This window comes from Suillus subaureus (genome assembly GCF_016647635.1).
Source record: "Suillus subaureus strain MN1 chromosome Unknown BJ212scaffold_58, whole genome shotgun sequence".
Lineage (NCBI taxonomy): Eukaryota > Fungi > Basidiomycota > Agaricomycetes > Boletales > Suillaceae > Suillus > Suillus subaureus.
The window spans coordinates 64,680-85,656 of record NW_024538614.1 but is presented as its reverse complement, the minus strand read 5'-3'; the positions used below and the strand labels follow the sequence as shown (position 1 = coordinate 85,656).

The 20,977-nt window shown below is 47.8% G+C and overlaps 7 protein-coding genes across 7 annotated transcripts; 2 read left to right on the top strand and 5 right to left on the bottom strand.

Annotated features, from left to right (window-relative positions):
* Positions 1-2,420: 2,420 nt before the first annotated feature.
* Positions 2,421-3,001, bottom strand: BJ212DRAFT_1210276 (uncharacterized protein; the record flags this gene model as incomplete). The annotated part of the gene is made up of 2 exons (XM_041329219.1): positions 2,421-2,789; positions 2,843-3,001. Coding segments are annotated over 2 exons (528 nt in total), but the record flags the coding sequence as incomplete, so codon positions are not given.
* Positions 3,002-3,101: 100 nt separating this feature from the next.
* Positions 3,102-4,250, bottom strand: BJ212DRAFT_1486690 (uncharacterized protein; the record flags this gene model as incomplete). Its single annotated transcript, XM_041341151.1, has 5 exons — positions 3,102-3,345; positions 3,385-3,518; positions 3,570-3,663; positions 3,727-3,976; positions 4,040-4,250. The coding sequence occupies 5 exons, from the start codon at positions 4,248-4,250 to the stop codon at positions 3,102-3,104; spliced, it is 933 nt and encodes a 310-aa protein (XP_041186919.1).
* Positions 4,251-5,078: 828 nt separating this feature from the next.
* On the top strand, positions 5,079-7,168 carry BJ212DRAFT_1449764 (cytochrome P450; the record flags this gene model as incomplete). Its single annotated transcript, XM_041338748.1, has 11 exons — positions 5,079-5,274; positions 5,330-5,440; positions 5,518-5,572; positions 5,625-5,902; positions 5,952-6,067; positions 6,116-6,253; positions 6,342-6,531; positions 6,588-6,644; positions 6,696-6,720; positions 6,777-7,043; positions 7,093-7,168. The coding sequence occupies 11 exons, from the start codon at positions 5,079-5,081 to the stop codon at positions 7,166-7,168; spliced, it is 1,509 nt and encodes a 502-aa protein (XP_041186918.1).
* An 820-nt stretch (positions 7,169-7,988) lies between these two features.
* On the bottom strand, positions 7,989-8,830 carry BJ212DRAFT_897657 (uncharacterized protein). The gene is made up of 3 exons (XM_041344296.1): positions 8,442-8,830; positions 8,052-8,373; positions 7,989-7,994 (listed from the first exon to the last, which is right to left on the bottom strand). The coding sequence occupies exons 1-2, from the start codon at positions 8,734-8,736 to the stop codon at positions 8,090-8,092; spliced, it is 579 nt and encodes a 192-aa protein (XP_041186917.1). The 5' UTR covers positions 8,737-8,830; the 3' UTR covers positions 7,989-7,994; positions 8,052-8,089.
* Positions 8,831-8,855: 25 nt separating this feature from the next.
* Positions 8,856-9,965, bottom strand: BJ212DRAFT_897616 (uncharacterized protein). The gene is made up of 4 exons (XM_041344295.1): positions 9,732-9,965; positions 9,578-9,679; positions 9,411-9,527; positions 8,856-9,353 (listed from the first exon to the last, which is right to left on the bottom strand). Exons 1-4 carry the CDS (start codon positions 9,809-9,811, stop codon positions 8,975-8,977), a joined length of 678 nt encoding a protein of 225 aa, XP_041186916.1. The 5' UTR covers positions 9,812-9,965; the 3' UTR covers positions 8,856-8,974.
* Positions 9,966-10,733: 768 nt separating this feature from the next.
* Positions 10,734-12,887, top strand: BJ212DRAFT_1393908 (uncharacterized protein). The gene has a single exon (XM_041337129.1). The coding sequence runs from the start codon at positions 10,919-10,921 to the stop codon at positions 12,683-12,685; it is 1,767 nt and encodes a 588-aa protein (XP_041186915.1). The 5' UTR covers positions 10,734-10,918; the 3' UTR covers positions 12,686-12,887.
* A 2,665-nt stretch (positions 12,888-15,552) lies between these two features.
* On the bottom strand, positions 15,553-18,255 carry BJ212DRAFT_1449761 (uncharacterized protein; the record flags this gene model as incomplete). The annotated part of the gene is made up of 9 exons (XM_041338747.1): positions 15,553-15,926; positions 15,974-16,811; positions 16,836-16,916; positions 16,941-16,985; positions 17,025-17,203; positions 17,330-17,627; positions 17,655-17,714; positions 17,773-18,066; positions 18,115-18,255. 9 exons carry the CDS (start codon positions 18,253-18,255, stop codon positions 15,553-15,555), a joined length of 2,310 nt encoding a protein of 769 aa, XP_041186914.1.
* Between the last annotated feature and the right edge of the window lie 2,722 nt (positions 18,256-20,977).

The window sequence follows — 20,977 nt, the reverse complement described above, 5'->3', positions numbered from 1 at the left end:
AATTACACTGGAAAGCCCAAGTAGACAACGCAGTAGCGAAAGGAATGGCATACATACTTCAAATCTGAAGACTCTCAACAATGGCCAAAGGAATACCAACCCATCTCATGCGCCAACTATATCAAGCAGTCACCATACCCAAAATGATCTATGCAGCCGACCTTTGGTTTTCCCTGGCATTCAGAGACAGTTCAGACACACCCCAGAAAGGCTCCCTAGGAACAGCAAAGCAATTAACTTCAGTCCAACACATCGCACTCCTAGCAATAATGGGAGCAATGAGAAGTACCACCACTGACCTACTAGAAGTCCATGCTAATGTCCTCCCAATTACCCTACTCCTCCAGAACTTCTGCCATAGAGCCATTGTTCGCATATCCACACTCCCAAAAACACACCTACTACATGAACCAGTCAGATGCGCTGCAGGACACTATGTAATGTCTCACCACTCTTCACTCCATAGACTCACACACCTCTGTGCCATCAACCCAGACAAGATAGAATCACTCAACCCAACGACAATAGCGCCATCCTCGTCATGCCCCTACAAGACCCAAATATCAGAAAGAAAGAAGGCCATAGAAGAACATGCAAACTTAGAGGACGAGATTCAGATCTACTGCGATGGATCTGGATATAAGAAAAACATAGGTGCAGCAGCCATATTATTCAGAGCAGGTGCAAGACCCAGGACCCTAAGATTTCACTTAGGTAACAAAGATGAACACACAGTCTACAAAGCGGAAGAGGTAGGATTAACATTAGCAGTGAAACTAATCTCAACAGAACCAAATCTAACCTTCCCGCTATCAATATCCATTGACAACCAAGCAGTGCTTAAATCAGGCGAGAACTCACATGCACACCCTGGATCATACATCACAAACTGTCTCATTAGAGAAATGCACAAACTAGCAAGAACACACCCCAACTTCAACATCACACTCCATTGGTCACCAGGACATGAAGACATCCACGGAAATGAGATGGCTGACATCGAAGCAAAAAAAGCAGCAACAAGCAGAGATAACAACAGCCCACGTGAAGACCTTCCAAACTACCTATGCCATGGATCACTCCCTCTCAGCATATCAGTGCTAAAGCAAGCACACCACCAAGAAACACACACAAGATGGACGAGACTATGGACCAAATCTCCCAGATATGCACACTTTCAACAAATAGACCCAAATGTTATCAATCGAGCATTCATTAAACTAACCACTAACTTCCCAAAGCATCTCACATGACTCCTCATGACCCTCCACTCTCAACACATCCCACTAAACCACCATCTCCATCAAATCAACAAAACCGAAAACCCATACTGCCCCCACTGCCCAGACACAGAAGAAACCATCCACCACTATCTGATAGAATGCCCTCACTACCAGAGACAAAGACACACAGTACAAAACGAACTCAGCCGAGATGCATCATCTATACCCTTCCTCCTCACAAGCACAGAAGCCATTGCCCACTTAGTCAAATACGTCAACAACACTAAACACCTCAAGAACACCTTTGGTGAAGTACCCATGTCCAAAAAATGCAAGACCTGACCCACCCTGTAGAACTAAGATAACACACTCAATGCATTCAACACATTCAATGTAACACCCACCCCACATCACACAAACAAATGTAACAACCACCAGCATCAACATATACCCAAGACTACCCTACACTGCCATAATCCTACAATATACCCCATAATCATCACCAACCTAACACCTCATACACACAGAAACCAGCCGCACCTTAAAAGGCACCTCAGAGAAACGGAGAATAGATCACAATGGAACACTAACATCTTCTCCCTCAAAAGACACTCTCCACTAGATTCCTGTTACTCTGCGAAAGCGGATGAGATAAGCGTACCATCACCACAAGCACTATATCACCACAAGCGCAGAATTATATCTCATCTCATCTCATCACACGAAGGGCGCATCTAAAATGGCTGGCGGGAACGGCGGACTGATGGGGGCACACCCCACATCAGGGCATTCGTGACTTCAGAGACCAAAGGACACTGGGGGTCCTATAGATTAGAAAGCATTGTCCTACATAGAGGATTCCCTCTCAATGGACACAAAATTGGATTTAAAAAAAAAAAAAAGGATCTTTGGATTGCGGTATCATTTGATCATGTAAGCATACAGTTGTTCAATATTTCTATGCAGCGCGCCTCAAGACATTTAACAGTCTGGAAATGAACCAGAGGATCTCCTTGACAACAATGACTTTCAATGAAAGGTAAAGTAATCAAAGGGAAGTTACGCACTCTACTTGCTGAACTCATCATCACTTTCTGCAGCAGGAGGCAGTCGCAGGGTGCTCGAACTGGCAACAGTGGGCACCACAGCACTTGTACTTGCAACAGGCTGCTCTCGTGCCTTCGAGTTAGCCTTAACCTTTCCCTTGCCTTTTGCTGACACCTTCCCCCTTTCCTCCATTGCCTCTATCTTGATTCGCTTTCTCGACGAAATCAATCTCTTTTCCTCCTTCACTCGCTTCTGCCCAGCAAGAATCTCCTCCGGGTCTTTTGGATCACCCCACACCTGCCCATTGTCAAGAATGTAGCTGGGAGCATCAAACTTTTTATTGTCCGGAAGTGCAAGCCACGCAGTCAAAACCATCCACCGACGGGCACGATTTTCAATCTTTTTTGCAGCCACCAATGGTAAGTTCCTTGCTTCCCCTTTCACACGCACAGTGTACTTTCCAGTTGCAGGCGGTGATGGATCTTCAGCATCATCAATGGCATCTAAGAACTTGGACATCTGAGAACAAAAGTGTGTAATGTTTCATTAATAAATGTCGCTGCAGTGCTTACCAGTGTGCTCCGATATGTAGCAGTGTGAGAGATGAAGCGTCCTGTCTTTTTATTAGCATCATCTACCTCATCTTTGTCGGGAGACATCAGTGACTCGGTAAGTGCTGCTCTATACTTCTCATCTTTGTACTCAGACATTGCAGGCAAGTTGTTGAATTTTCAGATGTGGACTTCAACTTTCTGGGACCATAGGAAGTTTCGCATCATGGGAGAACAAGCTTCAGAGACTTACCCCACGTGCTCGACTCTGTGTCTTTGCTTACGAAGGCAATTTGATGGGTGCAGAAGGTGCGATTACTACTGGGTCAGTGCCATCAGATGGTGTGATAGTCTCTGCTCCAGGAGGCACTGTTCCAGCATGGCGGATGTTTCGTTGGAGACCCTGGTATTTTTTCACAATGCGATCATGTAAATCTTCATCACTGATGTCACGTAAGGCAGGGCCAGATGAAGGACAGACAGAGATGCTGTTCTTGTGGATGTATTGAAAGATTCGGGTGATGCTGGCATGGTTGTCAATGTGCTAGTGAGTCTCTGCCCACCAAAATCGAAGAAGTCGCTCCTTAGTTGCCTCGTCCACAGGCCAAGTTGCTCCATCCTTTGGATAGGCAGGTAGAGTATCTGCTGTCAGTTTTCTGACTCCCATGAGTGTCTGAAACACCATGCACACAACGGCCTGCATTTCATTGAGTGTGTTGCACACTATTTCCAAACCAAACTGACGAACCTTCAGACCATTGTCTCCATATGCGGCTGCACTTTTCTCCATCCTCACAACATCCTTTTCGAGTTCCTTGTCCATCCCTTCCTCATCAGTCCCACTATCAGCATTAGAGACTCGCACACTTCATTGATGCTCGAGCTTATTCTTCAAACTATCGAACTCTGTATTCCATGCCTGCTGCACCTCACTGAGCTGCAAATCCCACTGGCGTTGCACAGCCTCGAGCTGTTCTGCAAATTTCGCCTCAAGCACATGAATTTGCTGCGCATGTTGGACTTCGAGCATTTCTGCATGAGTCAAATGCCGGTTGATTATTGCTAAATCATTCAGAACAGCTGATATCTTCAAGGACTTCAAAGGAGCACCCCCGCTGGGCAGCTGGTGTGAGCTGCTTCCACCAGCAGATGCACCTGGTGTTGCCAATGTCAGCCATGGATCAACGTGGGGCAGAACGGGAGATGCAGAGGTTCAACCCCCAAAGTCAGGAGGAGGAGAAGTTGCTGCATAGTGTGGCATAGACTGTCCAGCGCTGTTTGATGTCCCGCTCGTGCCACTTGTATGCATCCCCCCTGGGATACCCATTCCTATCCCCATTCCATGAGATATCCCGCCATACCCCATGCTTGCTCCAGGGCCAAACATCGAGGATGGAGGTGGAAAGTTGAAGTTGTAGTCCGATGACATTGATGGGGATGGTGGGGGATACTGGACAGGCCTCACTAGCTAAGGACGAGCTTGTTTCTAATCATATTCTTTCTTCACTATGGGCAACGACAAGCGTGATAATCAATCAATAGTAGGCACAACTGCGCGCATTGTCGAAGCTGGATATCATATTAGTCCTTCTATGGGAAATCTTCTGTGAATTCTGAGGATAATCTACAGGAGAACCTCGTGATAACTACGTAGAAGTCTGTAACTTCCAGCACGATTCCAACAGCGAGAATGTGACAGAGAATGTTGCAATATTCTGGTGTATTTTCGCACTTCTCCCACATTCTACCGCATCTATAATCCACGCATTTATGCTGTGCTCGCCACTCCGGTTCTAGCTTGGAATTTACACATTCATCAATTTACCTCAACCATCCGTCCACTTAATTATTAGCTCAAACCCTAGCTATCATTACCATCCCTGCAGCATTATTGCACGTCCTACCCTGAGCTACGCTCAGCCCAGTCCAACCACACCCAAATTGTGTTAGTGTACATTCCACCAGCATACATGAAGCTAGATGTTAATAACAGACGCAATCCTGGTGTGGTTGCAATGCGCTGATAAGTCTGCCGACCCTCATAGTCTCGGTGAGCTGCCTTCGGACCTGCCGCCGTTCTTGCAGATCGTTAACCCGAAAGTTCCACCAAGTCTCATGACATGTTGATACGCATTTAGATGGTACGAAGGGGCGCCGTCACTTTCGGAAATGAGATCTTTAATATCCGAAACGTAACTGATAAAGATCAAGAGGTTATCATACTTGACATTGTCTCACGTTTCCCTCGAACTTCACCATGGACCTAGCACATGGGGCTTTGGTCGTGACTCTCCTTGTGATAATCGGTGTAACGACAAGTTTTGTCAAGAAGAAAGCGCGAAGACAACACCCTTTACCTCCAGGTCCGAAGCCCCTGCCCATAATTGGCAACTTGCATCGCATGAACACCGACTTTCCTTGGATCACATACAAAAAATGGAGTGATATCTATGGTCTGCGTTTTATTTTGCTCCTGTTCGACACCCACCATATCTGACAGAGTTCTAGGCGACATTACATACTCTCGTATCCTCAACCAGGATGTCATCATCTTGAACTCTGTGGACGTAGCACGAGCGATTCTTGAGAAACGCTCAAGCAATTATTCTGACAGACCCCGTTTTGCTACAATGGAACTGCAAGTAATACGATTTTGCGCTTTGAGACTTACTCATACTACTGCTCTTCAAGATTAGGTATTGCATTTAGGACGGTTATGCGAGGCTACGGTGATGCTTGGCGTAGGCACAGGTAAGCATGTGTTCTATACTCCTTGGCATTGCTCACGCACCACATATTTCAGACGAATATACCACCAAGCCTTTCGCCCTGAAGCCGCTGTGATCTACAGACCTATGCAGCTTCGCAAGGCGCATCAGCTCTTGGTCGGGCTTCTCCAAGACCCCGCTAATTATGAACTGCATTTGGAGACGCACTCGGCATCCATCGTCATGTCCGCTGTTTATGACTACGACACGAAGCCCAATGATCCCCTTGTTTCCATGATTCGGGGGGCAATGGATATAATTATTCATGCAGAGACTCCAGACAAGGCGGCTATCATTGATTCCTATCCTGCCTGTAGGTGACGTTTACCGTGCGAGAATACCTTAGTAGAACGCAAACATAGTGACCTTAATCCCTGCCTGGTTCCCTGGAGCATCATTCAAACGTCATGCTTTGGAACTGAAGAGCGTGCTCAAGGATATGGTTGAGAAACCATTTCAATATGCACTTGACAGAATCGTAAGTACATATCTTCTGGGGTGCGTGATGTTCTGCTTAGGCGTTTAGTCCTCTGGGCTGTCTGGCCCTTCCTTGGTCTCCGAAGGACTCGCACGATTTCAGGGCGACGCATTGTTTGAGTTGGCGATTAAAGAATCCAGTGCAACTGCATTCGGGGGTTGGTTTCACCTATACTCCTCATGTAACGTTGACTGACTGTGCTGTTAGCTGGATCCGAGACTGTGAGCTCGCAAACAATTGCTTGGGAGTAACCTTCGATTTACTTACCCTACAGACTCATTCGGCCCTACTCGTCTTCATACAAGCGATGGTTCTCAATCCAGAAGCCCAGAAACGTGCTCAAGCCGAAATTGATCGTGTCGTAGGATCTGACAGACTCCCTGACTTTGGTGATCGCGTTTCTATGCCATACATTGAAGCTGTCCTGCGCGAAACACTGAGGTTCTATCCGATTGCACCTCTCGGTAAGGCACTCGTTGCAAATGCATGATCCCCGATCCGGTTATGAGCATTCCTTTAGGCGTACCCCACTCTGCTGTTAACGACGACGTGTATGAAGGATACTTTATCCCGAAAGGTGAGTAGGGAGCCCAAGTGACAATTTCTTGCCTAACACGGTCTCAATCAGGTGCCACTATCCTGACGAATATATGGTACAAACAATTAGAATATTTAGCTGTCCCCTCTCTCACAATCACTGTGTTCACAGGGCGATGACACATGACGCAATCAAATACCCCGCTCCATTTGAATTCAAGCCCGAACGATTCTTCACATCCTCTGGCAACCTGAATGACGACCACGTCACTCCCGTTTGGGGATGGGGCCGACGCATATGTGTGGGGCGTTACCTTGCAGACGCAAGTCTATGGTCTGCGATTGCTTCCATGCTCGCTGTCTTCGATTTCTTGAAAGCGACGGATGAAAACGGAAAAGATATCGATTTTGAACCTCGCTGGACCCCCGGAATTGCGTCGTGTGTAGCTTTTACAAGTACTGGCGTGTGTAGTGCTGACGACTCGCAGGCGTCCCGTGAACTTCCCGTGTCGGATCACCCCCCGACGTGACACAGACATAGAGAAGCTAACAGTCATTGATTAGCACTACTGTGTGATTCTTCGATTATGATGTTCTGATATCCTCCGTGTATGTCACCACTTGAAATAGGCACGCTACTAGTTTCTTTAAATTCCCCACACCACAAGCCCCCGATATTTGCCTTGCATCGTGATGAGTTAATCATCTGAGATTACATCCATCGCGTCTGCATGTCATAACCTTGCTCAGTGACGCTAGCGAGGGATGCCCATTAATCATTACTCATTTCCCGTCATTTGAACTGAGTAGTGTTAATTGAGATCCTCGCTACTTCAACTTGCAGCTTCACACAAGAACAATATTCAAACTTTACATCACTTCTTCATGATCATTCGTCCAATAATTATACACTCGACTCCGGTCAAAGATTAATACATGGCAGGCGCTGCATTCTTCAGCATTTGCACTCTCCCACCTTGCATCCGCACCTGCGCGTTGCGAATCAGGCTCCGTGTACAAGAGTAAGGGACAGTACTACTCACGAGTCGCCGCAATTGCAGCTGCTCGAGCCACACGAGTTAGCAGAAACAGGGACTTGAGTGGCCTAGAATATCGAGATCAGATACGAAATGTGCTGTAAGAAGCTAGGCTTACAGTGTTCATATTGTGGTAGATGGATTGATGTGTTAAAGGTCTTGAGGGACTGTCGTTTCCCTGCTATCAAACGCGAGTCCTTTATAGTTCGCTGTGTGTGGTCTTGTTGGCGATTGCTTAGAAGAAACAACGTTCAATTCTGCAATCGCTTGGCTTCCCTGAGTGATCTGCCATCATCCATCTGACTGCGCGATACACGTGCATCAGATATCTGTGCTTCCTTGGAGTCACTATCCTGTATTCGTGTGTTCGCATCATGAACTTTAACCCCAAAACGAGACGATTGAATTACAATTGACGGGCATCAAGGGATGCACAGACATCCAAGGCTCAATAAGTACGGCATCTCCCCAGATTTCCCTGATTCATGCCATCACATTTGCGCCACCCTGAAACATTGGTGCCTAGCACAGCAAACAAAAAGCAAAGAATCGTCGTTGTCCTTGTAATTGTTATGATAAAGTCCTTTGCTGATTGCGCCTGCAGACAGAGCGCTTGGTACACGAAGATCATAGCTGAGTAGACGATAGTGAGTAGTGCAGTGCAGAACAGGCCCCAGGCCCGTGCCAGTGGAGCACCTACATGCACGGAGTCCATCGCCGTAACAGGTGGATCTGATGAGGTAGCAAAGCTAAGCCTAACCTGCAGCATGAAACAAAAGGGGTATATACTAAAAACGTACGCTCGTTTCCGAAATATACTTGGGGTTCCAAACTTCCAATCGTTCGACACGAACAGGAAGCGCAATCCGCTTGCCCGTTACCGTGGTCCAGACCTCTGTACAGGTGTTTTTCCTCCAGGCGAGTCAATAGTACGGCGGCGGTGGAGGAATTTATCAGCGGCAGTTCGTCCAATACTGGTATGGAACATCTAAGAGCCTGTAGAGATTCGAGAACCACATTTGAAACAGCAGCCTGGACTTGGGAACAACATTGACACCGACGAGTGAGACTAGACGAGGTCCGTACGACATCCATTTGGGGAGGTCGAGTCTGAATTGGATCTGGCTATATTCGAAGCATGTGCACATTGTGTAGAACCAGTGCTCTTGCTAGTTACGAATACAGCGACTCGCGATTCCTCGCACGATGGCCAAACTGTAGTGGCGGAACTGCGAGAGCCTCAGGCGTGGAAAACTAGAATGTCCAATCAGAGCAGTACTATACCGCCGCTCAACAGCCGCCAATGTATATCATTAATGTCGAGAATCCGTGGTCATTTGTCTACATTCGGCCGTTGAAATCGCAATTCACCTCGAGAATATTGTTGTATGAGCTTCGTAGCATCTGGATTGTCTACGATGAAGCACCAGAGCTCTTCAGCAGCTCCCGTCATATCCCGTAACGTCTGTGTGAGCTCTTGTGCTTGGGACAACAATTTCCCGACCTCGTTCTCTTGCACAAGTTCTGTCTCCAACGTGCGGGCTTGCAAACTATGTCTTTCTAAAAGTTTCAGGGCGTCCGAAATTATTGATAGCCGGAGTTGATAGTCATTCGAGTTCTTCGTCAGGCTGGAGTAGAGATGCTCGAAGTAGTCCTCAGCATGAAGAGCAGTTGTCTTTGCTACTGCTGTTTGAACGTCTCGGATGCGTTGTCTAGAGTCGGATCCGTTATTTTTGGAATAGCGAAGCAGCGGGAGCCCGAATACGTACTGTAAATCGATGCGGTGGAGATTACTATCAGGCAGTGACGTGTGCTCACTCTCGCTATCGGATACGGATGTCCCTTGTTCGGTAACGTGCCTAACAGGCTGTGGAGAGTATCCGGAGCTTGGTATTGATAAGAGGACATGAAACCACAAAAAAACTGTGCAGCTCACAGCTGTGTGGTCTTCGCAGGGTCATAGTTTGTTCTGCTCGGCTTGCCTGCACGTCGTGCTTTGTATTTGGCTGCCATTTTCACGCTTATTGTTTTCTTATTCCTGCAACGAATATCAGTTAATTGCGACACGAGACCAATCTTTGAAAACTGGCCTTTCATAGTAGTCCTGTCTATATTTTCGCGCAGCAGCAGCTCTTTCTTCCGCCGTTGCATGAAGACGGGGTCGACCCATTAACAATCCGGGATGACGAGCGCAGTCAGGTTGGTGAGAGATACGAAGTCAACTTCAGTGTGAGTTGCGAACTCATGAGGCACACGTCTAGGCACACTGAGTAGTTATGGGAGATTTATGGGGAGACTACAACAATATTGGTTGTCACTGTCACATTCTGTGACAGAGGGTCACAGGCCTACGGCATGAACTGAATTTGATGTACGTATCGATACTATCGAATATAATTGGACGGTACTTCCACTGTGCGGCACCCAGTGAATTTACCAGGAATTGTCAAAGGTTCAATCAAGCAGCCTACATTTTCCTTTAGGAGCAAGCTGTCGTGGCAAGTAAGTACCACATTGCCCTCTTGTTCCTGCAGGACTGCCGATGTCCGTGCCCTCGTTGAATGAGCGATACCGAAGCGACTCCAACAAGCTGATGCAATGCATACGTCGTCCTGAGTGGAGAGGCAATGATGACCCAGTGCGTGAGGGCTGTGATGATACTGCGGTTAACTCCGCGATTTATTTTTGGGTCACCGGCCCGGCACGGCCGGGTTACCCAGGCCTTCTCAAACCTTCTCGTCCTCCTCGGCATGTCATCCTGAATGGGTAATGCTCATGGCCTGTACTTTGACCGTCTCAAAGTGCTTTGAATTGTTTAATCTTCCCGCCAACCATACCATAAACAAAATAGGAGAAGTTGAAACCGAGCGAGTGCCAAATATCCTTGGCTCATCCTAGTAGGCTGAGCAGAGGCCTGTCACGGTGGATTGGCTGCACGCATCGGCGAAAGCGGAGGCGGTACTTAACAGGGCCCTTTGGAGGTGTCGCCGATCTCTTGGCGTCAAGACTTCTACAGGAGCGACGAGAAGGTTGGAGAGATGTATGACATCATGTTCTCACGGCGTACGCTCTTCCAGATTGTAAAGGTTCTTAAGGCGAGCTGAAGGCTCTGCCTGTATTATTTCGATTGAACAGTTCATACTATCCCATAAAGGAGAAACACGAACTTTAATCCCCTGTGAGTAGCATCCTTTTCGCTGCAAATGTCATAACTCAAGGGACTTTGTAGCTGGTTCTTCTCCTTGCTAATATTGGTGTAACGTGCTATAGGACTTTCATGGGTACTGACAATATTCTCGATAGTGCCAATCGCACGGGGCCGCCTATGCAGCAGCAGCACCTCCGGAATCAGGTACGCCCCCCTCCCGGTACATCGCACCGTCCTCTGCTGGCATCCGTTCAGGCTGGTCGTGTGCAGGTCCTCCCTTCGAGCTCCGGTGGAGTCCAGACACAAACACAAGCTCCGCGGGACACATCCGGGACGCATGTTGGCAATCTTCCTCACCTAGACGTGTCGCAAGGAAGCAACATATCACCATCGTCATCCATAGGAAGTCCGCTGCGACACTACCCCCCATCGTCATTCCAGCTGAATAACTATCCAGGACAATACGCAATATCCCAGCAGCCCCCGCCATTTCCAACCGCGCACCCACCAACTTATACATACACACACGCTCGTGGATACGCACCACACTTTCCTCTGGAATCTGGCCCGTATCAACAAAATCCGTTGGGATCCCGACCCGTGATACAGGCGCACTCACCACATAATACGGGCAGGCCTCCTTACCCGTTGGGTGGTAATTCGGGAATGCACTCCACTGCAAATAGTCCTGCAACTCACTCTCCGCTACCTGTGCAGCATCCTCCTCCTGGCGCATCTGGTTCACATAGCACATTACAATACCAGTCTGTGCGCTATCCCAGTCCATACACTCCTTACCGTTACGACCACGCATATCAGCCAAACCCATATCAGTGGTATTACAGTCCTCCTGTCCCGCCTGGATTTAACGAGGGGATCCCCATGCATTATCAACCTCGGTACCTAATGAACTTCCCACCCTTGCATGATTCTCCTTCGGTCGACTTGGAGACACATTTTTCTCAAGTCTCCATTCATGGTGGACCAACCTCACCTGTGCAGTCGACTGCTCCGCCGGCGGCTCTGCCTACAAGGTACCCACCTCAGGTTCCTCAGGTTGCATTAGCAGCTCCCCAATCATCATCGGCACCGGTATCAAATTCTCCCTTAATATTCGCTCGCCACGAACGTCATGCTTCGCCCCCATCAACCGTTACTTCTTCATCTCGCCCTCATTCTGAACGTCCCATTGTACGTCGAGCTTATCATCCCAACCCCCCCTCCCACAGATCCGAATGGGTGATGTGGATAGGGAATGTTCCAGGTGGGACCACCCACGACGAACTCTGGGGATTTCTGAAACGCCCTCCTATGGACAATGACTCGTTTGAGTCTGACGCCAATGGTGTCTTATCGATTTTCTTAATCTCCCGGTCAAACTGCGCATTTGTCAACTTTGACACGGAAGAGCACTTACAGCGCGCAATCGTGCAATTCAATGGGCAACAGCTCCACCCACATGACCGACGGGGTCCACGACTTGTTTGTCGAGTACGTCGCAAAGAGGATGATCTCCGTGCTGGGGTAGGTGGGCAACGGGGAATGGGCGTGCACACTCGCTATGTCCGCGAGCAATCTCAGCAGGGACAAATGAATAAGCAGGTTGCTCCAAGTGAAGACGATCAGTCATCATCTACCGGTCGCCGTTCGAGTCTATCGAGTGAGTCTGGGCATCCAGTGGCTGTGACTGCGTCATCACAGTCGAGTGATGATGAAGCTACCAGAGCTCGCCAAGGTTCGCAACCCGGAGACAGTGTCAAGGCTCAATCAAGTAGTTCCTATTCGTCGACGAACTCCAGTTTTTTGTCCAGGCATTTTCCGAAACGCTTTTTCATTCTCAAGTCTTTGACGCAGGTTTGTGTTTCTAGAGGATCACTAGTTCTGATTTATTTTTGATGCTTTGACCTTGTAGTTTGACCTAGACTTGAGTGTTGAAAATGGATTGTGGGCAACTCAAAAGCATAACGAGGCCATTCTTGACCAGGCTTACCGCACTAGCAGCGAAGTTATCTTGATATTTAGCGTGAACAAGAGCGGGGAGTTCTACGGATATGCACAGTATGTAAAGTTCCATTTTTTTTCCCGGTACTGATTTTCTTGACACACAAGGATGACTGGTCGGATATTGAAAAGCGAGCACAGAGTTCCGTGGGCGTCGCATGCGGATGCCTCGGTGACTTCTGTATCTCCGTCTCGGTGTCAGCCTGGCAGTCCTAGCCCAACTGTTGCTACCAATCAGTCTTTCTTCACGCCATCAGAAAACCGTCTCGTCGAGGAGTCGCCAATGCCTTTCACTCCACATACTGGAGGGACCCTGAGCAGCAAACCTTCTCCTATGGAACCTCATCGATCATCTGCACCAGCTGCACTCGGGCCTCGCCCACGACGGGAATTTTCGGCAGGGCCTCCAACCAAGAAGTTTAGCCTCCATGAAAGCGGAAAGGCTAGGTCAGCCACTGGAATAATATCCAAGGATTTTGTAAGTGCAACCCCCGATATTGTGCTCGACAGGAATGCACCAGTCCGAGCGGTACGGAATAAGGCGAGCACGGATGGCACGAAATCGGTGGTATCTGCCTTGCAAGCTGTGGAGGAAGAGAATAATAGTATAAGTAGCGATGATGGCGATGCTGGAGAAGAACAACTGAAGGATGATGTGATGCCATCGATGACAAAGAATGCTGGGAGCGATGAACAACAGGCTTGGGGGCAACCGTTCAAGGTGGAATGGCTCTGTACTGACCGTCTTCCTTTCTATTCCACTCGACACCTTCGAAATCCTTGGAACCAGGACCGGGAGATCAAGGTCTCGCGGGATGGTACGGAGGTTGAACCAGGGGTGGGTCAACATCTTTTAGAGCAGTGGCGGACACTCGCTGCTGCTCCGACGATGACAGAGACCAGCAAGTCGTCCGCCGCGGTGGATCAACGTGTGACCAAGCCCACGTCGACACTTCCACCGGCAAAAGTAGACTCAGAAGATGGCGAGGGATCGTAATGATCGACACACTTTACACGGTCTCAAGGACCGCGAGAAACTACAGCACACGCTATTAATCATACATAGACACACTATTCATTTGACTCATTCATTATCATCTTCACTCATCCTCAGATTCTTTACGACCACAATATATTTGGATATTCACGCAAGAATAGTCTTTTTTTTCTTTAGTTGAGGTATACTCGGGAGTGGGGCTTGTTATCTTTGGTTCAATGCATGTTTGTAACGATAATCCTGAAGTTGTGCACGTGCAAGAAATCCGCTCGCCTGCAGACGGAGAAGTATTGTTCATATTCATTTCTTGTCTACAGAAGAATAAACGACATTTGCTGTATCTTTGCTTCATTCCCTATTGACAACAACGTCCGAATGTCGTGACGATTCCGCACTCGGGAGAGAGCAAGACCCCCTTTCTAGATTCAAAAAATCGCTTTCAAATTCCCCGACGATGTCACGGACCTCTAAGGTATGATCGAGATTGGACAATTGCAAGTCATTGCGAGCCAAGTACAGAGCTCGCTAGGGTGTATTAACTATTGGCACGGGTATTAGAAAGTAGGTCACCTCAAATGAGGTATGCTCTTCTTGCTTGTCGGCCTGCGAGGCGTTTCCGATGGCTCGTGAAGAAATGACTCTACCAAGTACAGCTATCCTCTGAATTCTTTCTCATCCTCCACCAGCTCAAGCATGTGACATACCTGGTGTAGATCCGCGTTGGCATGTTTAGGTTTAGAACATGTATTTAGAATCCAGAGTCACAGATATATCTGGTCTGCCGCGGCACCGTGCGGTTTTGAACATGTTTCTAGATGTTGGTTTGCTGTGAGCCGAATCTCCGACAAATCTGGGATTCTAAATGCTGCGGGAAGTCGCCTAGTAGAGCACTCGAGAGCAGGCACTAGTGGAGCATCAAAGGGGCTCGAGTGGAGCGCGAATATGACGTTGACGCGAATTGCTTTCGCGTGATCAAACGCTCCGTGCTTGTAATATGTAGATGTAGATGCGATATGTAAAGCCAGTATCTCGTGCATAGCTAGTCAGACCTTGAAATCGGAAGGAAGGAGACAGGGCTGACTCGGATAGGCTTCTTTTTCAAGATCAGTACTAACTAGTGACAAACTGTGACAAACTTATCACGATACGGTGACCAAGTCTGAGTCACCGCTTTTACTTGTCCTCTTCGAGTCGGTCATGCGGTCAGCCAACAGTCAGCTGAGTACTCTAGCCGGTTCGCTCGATTGTGAACAGAACGTACTACACAACACGGTGGAACTGCCGTGACAGGTTTTAATATAGTAAGCCCCGATCATCACGTCCTGCCAGGAAATCTCTTCCTCCGTGTCAGGTTTCAACAGACATACTGAGCCTACACTAGCAAACGACAAGTCGTAGTTAACCCATGATGATCAAGGGCTACATGCCGAGCGTGAGCCAGTACGTCCTTACGGATGCACGCTTCGGTTTTACGGTCATGACTTCCTTTTGATCCGGCCACATCTACAACTTTAGCTGCTCATTGAGCTGCTCATTGACCGCTGAGTTTGGGATAGTCCAGGGATTGGTTACAGACTTGAGTTTTTTTGGAAAGGATGGACTAGCCAAGCATATTATGATCCGAAGAACCAGTTCGCTGTCCGGTAAGATAGAGATAGCAGATCATCGACTTATCAAGGCCCAGATCAGTCATGAGGTTTGATCATATCACTGATAACATTGAAAATTGTAGATTGAAAACATTATGGCACAAAACTAGGTAAAGCTAGACATAATCTGTGTGTAGTGTATGGTACCACTCTTTGTTGGAGAATGCATTGAGATAGAAATCATTATAGCATTCAAGAGACGTTGCAGAGGTAACAGTGCGATCCAATGTTACCCCGTAGACTGGTATGAGTTCTACAGCATGAGTGACATTGATAAGGCATACAATCTTCCCAACCTGCGTGCGAGAACCATCAGGCACAGTATGGAACGAACAGTGAACTTGGTACATGGCAATATGTGGCTCAACTTCAGGGGGTGCGGCTATTTCAAAGAGCTCAACATACAAAAGGGGGCCCATCAGCTTGGCTGGCAGCTGTGACCCTTGTGGAGAGAGTGTGAAAACCATTCGGACTTGAGCAATGTATGGTGCTGAAGGCATATCAGTAGCCAGAATTGAGCAAAATTTGAGAATGTACGATACTGCGGATCATGGCCTGGAGGTTGAAGGAGGACAATATCGCAATTTCCGTAAGGATGGGAATCAGATGGTGGATAGGCCTGAACCTGCTGGCTTGGCATGATATTACTTGGACGGAGTCGAGAGTGAAGCTGTAGCCTAAATTTAAACCAGGCTTTAAGCAGGCGACCATGAAAGTGCGAGTTAGGACTGGAGACAACTTCAAGAAATTGTGCAAGCAGTTGTGGGAAATGAGGGAGATGATAATGATTAGCCAGAGTAGCGGCGTTCTTATCAGCAAGATCATGAGCAATCATAACATGAAAAGCCACACTGGCCTCATCGGAAAGAATCCCTTTGAGAAAATGATTGCGGACGGGTCGAATGGCCTGAAAATGGTGCATCTCCTGTGGCATAACATGCGCTATCCAACTGAACGTTGGATCGGTATCAACGACTTCATTGAACTCTTCGTCCATAACATTAACGAGAGAGATCCCCCATTCATGAAGGAGGGCGTACAAGTCAAATTGTTGCATTGTGTCCTCACGATTAATGAGATTGACAACCTGTTGAGTAAACGTGCTCCTTTGGTGACTTGTCCGAGTGAAAGGTGTCTTGCAGTGCGTGATCAACAGCCATTCGCTGGCATCTGCTGAATGTTGGATGACAGTGCCAGATTTATGGATAGAGCATGCAAAGGAATTAGAGAGCTCAAGTTTCGGGATTTGGAAATGATCCATTGGGCTGGAGGCTCCTGTGCGAGCCTCCACCTCTAAGATGAAGTGTTTATGGGCATGGAACTCGTTGAGGGAGGCAACCATGCTGCCAATGGAGGAGTCAGTGAAGGTAGGAGCCTGTGATTTATATATGAAGTCTACAAGTGCGCGGAGTGCACAAACAAATCCAGGGGTAGTCACGCCCACAATGGTGGGGACCAGTCTTTGCTGGATATCGCAATGCTCATGTCTGGTCATTTGATTAACATGAGAGACGCCATTGGCGAAATGATGCATGCCAACATGTTTATGCTGGCTGTGGAATCAAGCATCCAGCTTGTTAGTGCCTACCACCTCCTTGCACCATTTCAATATATGATCGAAGAAAAACTTGTGGCATGTGTGTAGTAGTTTGGGGACGAGGAAAATGGCAGGGTCAGAAAACCGCCAGTCATGCCAATACGGGAGATGGACACCGCTGAGTGATTGTTGCTTTGCCTGCTCCAGAAATTCCTGAACTTTCCAGGGATCTATGATTTTGCTGAGTGCGATCAGCTCATTGATTGTAGATTGGCCATCTCAGGGAGGGTGCGCAATGCCATTGTCAAACTGTGCTTGTGCAGCTAGGGTTACAGGCGAGACATTTTTCGAGACACATGCAATCATAAGTTGCTCGGGAAGGTCAGAAATGTGGGCGGCAAGTGGTGTGAATGCATAATGCCAGCAACCCATCGGGTCTGTCATGAATTCGCCCACTTGAGCTGTGACCTTCAGGTTTTGTAAGACCATATCCATGCACCTATGCCAGAGGTGCACTTCCAATACTCCTGAGAAATCATGGTTCACGATATATTCTGGGGTTGGAATGTATGCGATGCAGGCCCATGCGTGTGAGGTTGCCTTCATGCGAATTTCAGAGTGGATGTTCCCAATTGTCAGGAATGTGGGGTGCATCTCGAGTGAGCCTGTGTGTCACGTTACTGGGGTCTTGTCAGATGCCAGAATCATGGGTACTATAGATGTGCCAGTGGGCAGTTGACTCTAGAAATAAATTTGCTTAGTGAGACACATTTACGTTGGAAGCTTAGAAGGAACCTGCCTGAATTTCAAATGCGTGCTCACACGACATCCACTCCCCATACTTGCGTTCACCATTGTCTTGTATTTCATAAGGATCATATTTCATATGGTGAGTGAAAATCGGATTGCTGAAAATATGGTGTGTACCTTCCAGGGCGTCTCGCCAGATGAGATTCATGGGGTGCGTAGTTGTATATCCATCAGTCTCAATGGGTGTGCACTTCCATTTAGGGGTCACTGGTAATGCCTCCATGAAAGTAAAGAGCTGCTTGGCATTCTTAAAAGACAGCGGCTGTCTCGCCTCTGAAACCACCTGGGAGAGCATGATTAGCCTGGTCAATGTAAATTGATCCCAATGAACCCAGAGAAGTTTCAGAAATCGAGTGATCTGCCCTTGATTCAAGTTCTCGCAAAGGAATTTTGCGAGTTCCCACTCTGCTCTATCTGAAAATGGATAATATACATTGTGTTCCCACATATCCTTGAAATCGTCTTGCTTCATTCATTCAAAAGTATTTGGCTGGCCGAGATTGTAGATATAACCTGACTTAGGATGGAATCGTCCTTGTCGTGGCTGGTCCTCCGATCTTTGGGGGATACGGAATGCAAGTGGAGGGGGAATCAGTCGCTGAGAGCATCCTGGATAGAGGTCCTTATAGTCAGAACTCGAGAGTTAAATTGGCTATTCACACCTGGATCATCAGATAGATGAGTGCATATATCCTCTGCAGTGTCAAAAACATTGGAACAGATGGGGCATCTGACCGATTTGCTGAGACTGTATACTTGTCAGTCAGATTAAATCTGTAGTAACCAGCACTTACTCGAGTCCACTGAACCGACCAGGCTCATCAGGAGGATCATGCGTGTTCATGGTAGCAGTGTCAATACCATAGAGTGCCATGTCTGGTGGTTTCAAACTTGAAAAGTTTCTAAGTCTTTCAGACTCCGACACCAGCAGACCAATAGTTGTCGTCTCTCTAGCAAAGTCTATCATAGCCAAACCAGTAGTCAGATATCCATGGGTGGATCCACCGGAACCGTTTCAATTCATTCCTGCAGTCCTGCTAGCTCTCAAACCTGTGTGGAACTATCAACCTCAATTTACAAAGACAAAACCAAAACTGACAACAATATGCCAACAGAGGAGTTCTCTAGCCCTCCCACCACACATGCCATTCCACCTTCCCCTGGAGAGTCAATTTTCCTAGCTTCCCCAAAGACAAAAATTAGATCCACTTTAACATCCCCCATCAAAGACAGGTCAACATCATCCCCTGCAAGAGTGTTACAAACCCCTTCTCAGGAGACAAGGACTAGATCTCCCTTTACCTCCCCTGTCAAAATCAGGTTTGAGCCATATTTGAAAGCAAGTGCGACATCAGCTGCTTCAGCTCAATTTGCCATGAAATCTCTCCGGGGCCAGACTGCCAGGGAGCTGTATCCTGAAGCTGCTTTAATGGCAAGTTACTTCATGCATATTGTTGATTAAAAGCTCATAAATTAGATTCACAGACCAATGACATTTTCAGTCACAGTCTCGCAAACTTACCAGATGATATGCTATGTGAAGGTGCAATGGCACAGTACACCACTTGTGAGCTAGCTAGACATGAGGTCGCTACAGCAACTTGGGCAGTCAAAGAAAACAACCACTGGAGACAATTCCTTGACTGTTCCCTTGCGCACTTGAAGAGGAAGCATCAATACTCCCAGACAGATCTCAAGATCTGGCAGCAGGTGTGCACTACTCACAGGTTGAAGGATCTTCACCAAGATATCGCCTTCCACGAGTATACAGCTACTCAGAATACTCTGACATTAGCGGCCCTCCAAGAACAAGCTCGTCAATTGAAGGAATATGTTGAGGAACGAGGGGTTGACGAAGAGGTCTCAGATGAGAGTGATTATGTACCAAGCAAATACAGCAGTCCTACAATGGGTCATGATGATAACGATGGCGGTATACTTTTGGGAGCTTGAACATAGTAAGCATGACTTGTTGCCTGTCGTTTTACTTATTTTTCGGAAAATGTTGGATTACATATGATTTTTGCAGTCTGATATGCTTTACATGTTTTGTACATCTTGCATGTACTGAATTGGTGTTATCATGAATTTGTCTTCAATCAGTTATCATTTCCGACCATCATGCATCGTGACTGATCACAATATGTTTGCGCCTGCACGCTATTGGTAAGTAGTTTTTAGATGGTGCGCATGGGGCTGATTCTCGAACTTTATCACCATATTAGCATACTTGCGTCTACAGTTCACCATGCCACCAAAGTCCAAGAAACCACGACGAAAAAAACCACAAAATACCAGGGTACAAGTTTCTTGTGGCTTCAAATGAGTACTGATCCATCACGGATAACAGGAGGTGTGGAAACCCACCAAAGACAGCAATGAAAACCCGTGCTTGAATCCAGATGACACTCAGGTGGGACGCGCGATAGAGCAAACACAATACTGGAATGACAATCTAGTACTGATCATGCAAGATGAAGAACTTTTGTACTTGGATGAAGTCAGTAACTCAGAATCAGAACACGAGCAACCCCACCAGCACTACCAGCACCAACACCAGCAATTTCCTGGACCTCTGTTCCCACAGCGTGAGCAGATCCACCATCCATCTTTCCGACAACCTCTTGAACCTCCTGCGCAGCCTCCATTCCAGCACCATGAGAATCAAACACCCCAATCCCCATTTCATCAGCATCCTGATCCCTTCTGATGTGAAGAGCCCGCAGGCCAAATACCCTACACCCCATTCCGACAACGCCCTGATCCTGTCACACAGTACCAGCACCTGCATCTGCAACAGCAGCAGCACCCGCCGCTGCCACTGCAGCAGCACCCACACCTGCATCAGCAGCATCAGCAGTACCCACATCCGCAGCACCCACACCTGCACCAGCAGTACCCACACCCGCACCACCCGCACCCACAGCAGCAGCAGCACACTGGGCAGGGTATACCCTTCGTCAACATCGACACACCACTTCCTCCCACCGTGCGTGGTGCAGAGCGCCTCAGCAGGCACCTGCAGGACCCGCAGGCATGACCTATCCGTCCTGCACCATACGCCCTCCCAGGATTGCACAAAGTCACAGTCTTTGGCCCCCGTCATAAAGACAAGCATTACTGTGGCCAGTGGCAAAACATGGGGGTAGTCCATGTAAGTTCAAATGCATCTCACCTTGTCACCAACCTTACCC